A 5,564-nucleotide genomic window follows, 5' to 3' on the forward strand; every position below is an offset into this window, starting at 1 on the left:
GCACATTGTAGCTAAAAAAATAATAATTTTAAAAATAAAATAATAATTTAAAAATAAAAAATAAGATAGCCTGAGTTCATGCTAGGGAAGTGAATATGTCTTGTCAATCTCCTTGACTGTCAGATGTCACTATTGATAAAGTGACTAATTAATTGCCTGAATTAATTCCTTATGATTCTGAGTTAATTCTCAGTAAGATAGACTTTGTATGCTCTAGTTTATATATTTGTCCTCTCAAGGCACATAAATGAGTACAAAATATTTACCAAACCACATCTAAAATTCAAAGTTGATTCTTCAGATCAGGATTGTGGATAATTTATCTGCTTTAGAAAATGGTTCTAATATGGCTTGTAGTTTTGAAGTTATTGTATTGGGCTATTTTGAAAGTTCATAAATGTAAAAAGTTAATAAGCTGAAACCTCAGTTAAGTAGAGTTGGGAGACCAGAGCAGGGAGCTCTCACACCGCGTGACAATAGCAGAGCCCAACAGGAAAAAGAAAGACACCTCTTCTTTCCTGGCAAGGACTCAGCCAGTGAAAAGCCATGAACGCTTTGTTTATTCCTGCCTTCTCACCCTCCTTTCCCTCTCCATAAAAACAGTCTTCGTCTCTTGCCTTGAAAGACTTGCACATGGCTGCACTTCCACTCATCATGGGTGCAGAGCCTGAATTGCAATTCTCTGCTGATGCTGAATAAACCCATCTTTGCTGGAGAAATATTTGCTATTTGTTTTAGGTCAACATTTGTTAACATAACTGAAAGTTATCCTTTTTTAAGAGTCAGTTCAGTTCAGTCGCTCAGTCGTGTCCGACTCTTTGCGACCCCATGAATCACAACACGCCAGGCCTCCCTGTCCATCACCAACTCCCGGAGTTCACTCAGACTCAGAGCAGTAAAAGGCAAGTTGTGTATACCTCAATATTTAATGCTGAGAATACAAAAAGAAGACATACATTCTCCTCTCAACAAACTTACAGGCTCATGGGAAAAACAGACCCAGAAATACAGAAATGTACTTCACAGGAGAGATAGCTTAACTAGAGGAACACGAAAGGTTAAAAGACTTAGTAACCATGACTGGGAAAGAGGGGATGGCTTCCCAGAGGATATAACATTTAGACAGAAGTGAAATTCAAGTGTGTTAGGCAGACAAAGGAGGGAAAGTGTGTTTCTGGCAGAACAGGGATCTAGAGATGAAATGGTACAGCATACACTTCATGAACCCTGAAAGCCTTGACAAGGCTGGAGCACAGGGGGAAGTGGTGGGACATTAGAGAGAAGAGGAGGCACAAATCACTCTGAATAATGTTAAGATACCAGGTGCCTACATTTACGTTTTACCTTGAGGGAGGTTAGAAGCCAGTGGAGGAAGTTTGCAAAAGAGTACAGAGGAGGGCCTCTGTGGCAAGAGGGAAGAGGGAAGAGGAAAGAGGGGAGAGCTGAGAGGATGGACAGAGCGGTGTACAGCTCCTCTGTTTATTCATATTCCCATCCTGTTTCAGCAAAGACTTAATGAAGGCAGTTAAAGGTGTATAATTTTCCTATGTTCAGGACTCAGCTATACCAGCTTCAAAATCATTAATGATGTGAGGAGGGTGAAGAGCTAGAGGAGAAAGGGAAAAGGAGATGGGAGCCAAGAAAGAAGGAGGAGGATTAAAAGGTAATTAAGAAAAATCAGGGATGAAATCTAGTGAGCACCTGTTAGTCAAGTAGTCTAGTGATGGCACATTAGTGATGGGACAAAGCCATTCACACCTCATAGGCTGCAATAGGGACGCAGCATGACTGGAGGGTTGTTTCTGGCAAGGTGACAGAGATGCATCACCTGAGTGTAATCATCATGAAACATCAGACAAATCCAAACTGGAGGATATCCTGCAAAATAAGTGGCCAATAATTTTTTAAAGTTCCCAAGATAATCAAAATCAAGGAGATCTTCCAGATCAAAAAAGTCTGGAGAGACATGACAACTAAATGCAACACTTGTTTTTGAAGCAGATTTTCTTTCTATGAGACTTTATTGAGACATTTGGCAAAACTTGAGTACAGGCTAAAAATTATAGCAACGTACTGATAGCATATCAATTTTAATGACTGTATGGCAGTAATAGAGGGAAATGACTCTAGAAAATGTAGACAAATATTAAGGAATGGTGGGCATCAGGTTGGCAACTTAAGCAGTGACCTAAAATGGTCAGGAAAAAAGTCCTTTATACTATACTTGCAACTTTACTGTAAGTCTGAAAATTTTCAAAAAGCTTAAGATGTTTTTAAAGTGGATGTTTTTAAGTTAAAAGAACTAGCGAAATATTTTTCTGTCCTCTGAATAAGAAAAAAATGTTTAAAAATTTGGTCTCAATAAGAACAAATACTAAAATAAAAGATTGGTATGCCTGACTACATGAAAACTAACAACAAAAGTAGAGAAGACAAATCACAAACTGGGAGAAGTTGTAGCAATAAATCCTGCCAATGCCAGAGACACTTAAGAGACATAGGTTCAATCCCTGTGTTGGGAGGATCCCCTGGAGGAGGGCAACCCACTCCAGTATTCTTGCCTGGAGATTCCCAGGGACAGAGGAGCCTTGTGGGCTACAGTCCATAGGGTAGCAGAGTCAGACATGACTGAAGCGACTTAGCATGCACATACGCATTATAATAAATATAACTGAAAATAGATCATCAACAAATTATATAAGAATTCCTACATAAACTAGAAAAATTCAATAGAAAAAGTGAACAAAATGCATTCATGGAAAACCTGAATACAATAAAAAATATGGAAAGAAACGTTAGAGAAATTAAAATTAAGACTATTGTGAAATACCATTTTTACCCACTTAATGGGCAAAAATGAAGTTCTCCACTGTTAGGAGAACATGAATTAATGCGAACACTTCAGCACTGCTGATGAAGGTGAATGAGACACAACTTTGGAAAACCATTTGGCACTTTTTACGTAAAGGTAAATGTTTGAAGATATCATGACTCAGCAATTCCATTTCAAGGTAAAGCCCATAGCTCCTCAACAAAACAGCTAGAGACAAGTAAAAGAATATGCAAAAGAGTACTGTTGGCTAAAATGAAAACGGCACAATCCCCCAAAGCTAATTTTCATAATGGCATATTATACAGCAGTACAAATGACTAAACTAATCCAAAAAGAATAATATGCAGCATTTAAAACACATGTACACCCATGGCTGATTCACATCAATGTATGGCAAAGCCCACTACAATATTGTAAAGTAATTAGCCCCCAATTAAAATAAATAAATTAAAAAAAAAACATTGTTGAGTGAAAAAACCAGAATATTATATGCAGTCTGATATGATTATAAAACTCAAAGAAGCAAAACATTACAATAAACTGATTGTGTAAAAATGTGGTAAAGCTATTTTTATGAGCAATGGAATGATAAACATAAAATTCAAAAATATAGTTTCATCTGTGGAAAAGTGATGTGATGAGAGAATCTACGGGTAGGTAGGTATAAGCTTTTGGTACCCTATGGTTCTTGAACTGAGTAGCAGGTATATGAATGTTCACATAATAGTGTTTTACAACTTACATGCATTTTACACATAATCTTTTGCTTGTAATAATTACTCTATATATTAAAAGGTAAAGAGAAAAAATTACATATTCATGATAATTTCAAACTTGAAAATTGAATCAAATAAAACATATGGTTTACTCAATGTTTTCTCACAATTTTTTGGATTTGATTCTTATAATAAAGCTGGGAAGTGTGGAGTCAGATACTAATTTCAGTAACTTTGTTGAAGAAGAAGTTATGAGTTCAAGAGAGGCCAAGTGTCTCATTCAAGCTTATCTATTTGATAAGTGATGGGTTAGGGTACAGTTTCCAACAATCCAGACTCACACCTACATGGGGTACAGGAAAAATAGGTCAAATACAGAAAACAGAACTGCTCTTCTGGGGAAATGCTGTCATCCTAAGAGGAAACTGTTCACCAAGAAGGCAGAAAGGAGGGTATGGCTTTCCAGAAAGTTTCCATGGCAACGCATCTTATTGCGTTGGAGTGTTCAAACAGTCCACCACATAAAAAAAAAAAAAAAAGGATATTTTCCTTTTTCCTAAAAATCTGAACAAGTTTCTTATCTTTGATACTCATTCACTTCTACAATTACCCTCACAGCACATCCACAAGCTATTAAGAGGACAGATACGACAGCTTTTTCTCCACTTTGCAAATAGAAAACAAAGTCAAAGAGAAGTGACCCACTATCACTCCTTTTTACAAAGCACCCAGCGTTTCCCTAATCTCTTCACTGCTGCCTGCATCTCCTGGTTCCTCAGGGTGTAGATCATAGGGTTGAGCATGGGGGTCATGACCGTGTGGCTGATGGATACAGCCTTGTCCATGGAGAAGGAGGTGAAGGGCCGGGCATAGAGGTAAATGCTTGGAATGAAGACCATAGACACCACGATGATGTGGGTGGTGCAGGTGGAAGCTGCCTTCCTCCTTGCCTGTCCTGAGTGGGACCTCAGCATCACCAGGATGACTGAGTAGGAGACCAGGAGGAGGAGGAACCAGATGACATCCAGCATCCCACTGTTGCAGATCATGAGGAACTCCAGGACAGAAGTGTCAGTGCAGGCGAGTCTCAGAACTTGTGGAACATCACAGTAGAAGTTATCTAGGACATTGGGGCCACAGAAAGGCAGTGGGAGCATCAGGACCAGTTGGGAGATGGAATGAACAAAACCTACCATCCAGGCTGTCACCACCAGCCCCACACAGAGCTGAGTGTTCATGATGGTGACATAGTGGAGGGGCCGGGATATAGCAACAAGGCGGTCATAGGCCATCACTGAGAGGAAGAAGACCATGGCACCTCCCAGAAAGTGGAAGAAGAAGACCTGAGTCATGCATCCCTGGTAGGAGATGGTTTTCTTCTCAGCACGCAAGTCCACCAGCATCTTTGGAGCAGTGACTGAGGAGAAACAGAGGTCTAAGATAGCCAGGTTTCTGAGCAGAAAATACATGGGTGTGTGGAGCCTGGAATCAGAGGTCACTGTCACTACGATGAGGAGGTTTCCCATGACAGTGGTTGTGTAGACAAACAGGAACACCAGAAACAAGACTAGCTGGAGCTCCTGAGTCTGTGAGAGCCCCAGAAAGACAAATTCTGTCATACACGTGTGGTTCCGTGATGCCATGATGTCTTCTCCATACACCTAAAGAAAACACACCACAGACAGAGATGCGTGAAGTTGCTACATGCTGTTTTAGTGCTCAGTGACTCAAAGCAACTGTCCAAGTCCAAATGATGGACACCCTCATCTGTAAATCATAATACCATGTTCTGATATAAGTGGCCTCGTCTTTGGAGATTTCACTAGTTGATGCTGGAATACACATTCATGAGATATTTTAAAGCCATCCAGATGCATGCTATCTGCTTTTCAAAGATTCAGTGTAATATAGTGGTGGGAAAACAGAGTCCAACAGAACCAGAGTCAAATCTCAGAACTTTATATTCCATGAGATTTGACCTTGAGTAAGGTATTTACCTGAGTCTGTTTCCACAT

The 5,564-nt window shown here is 39.6% G+C and overlaps 1 protein-coding gene across 1 annotated transcript; it reads right to left on the reverse strand.

Moving 5' to 3' along the window:
• Positions 1-4,256: 4,256 nt before the first annotated feature.
• Positions 4,257-5,192, reverse strand: LOC109573545 (olfactory receptor 4D2-like). Its single transcript, XM_019980789.2, has one exon. The coding sequence runs from the start codon at positions 5,190-5,192 to the stop codon at positions 4,257-4,259; it is 936 nt and encodes a 311-aa protein (XP_019836348.2).
• Positions 5,193-5,564: the final 372 nt, after the last annotated feature.

Source organism: Bos indicus, chromosome 19 (assembly GCF_029378745.1).
Source record: "Bos indicus isolate NIAB-ARS_2022 breed Sahiwal x Tharparkar chromosome 19, NIAB-ARS_B.indTharparkar_mat_pri_1.0, whole genome shotgun sequence".
NCBI classification, from domain to species: Eukaryota; Metazoa; Chordata; class Mammalia; order Artiodactyla; family Bovidae; genus Bos; species Bos indicus.

What these genes read in the sequence shown, in the direction of transcription:
- LOC109573545 (XM_019980789.2), bottom strand. Translation starts at nt 5,192, where the DNA reads ATGGCATCACGGAACCACACGTGTATGACAGAATTTGTCTTTCTGGGG.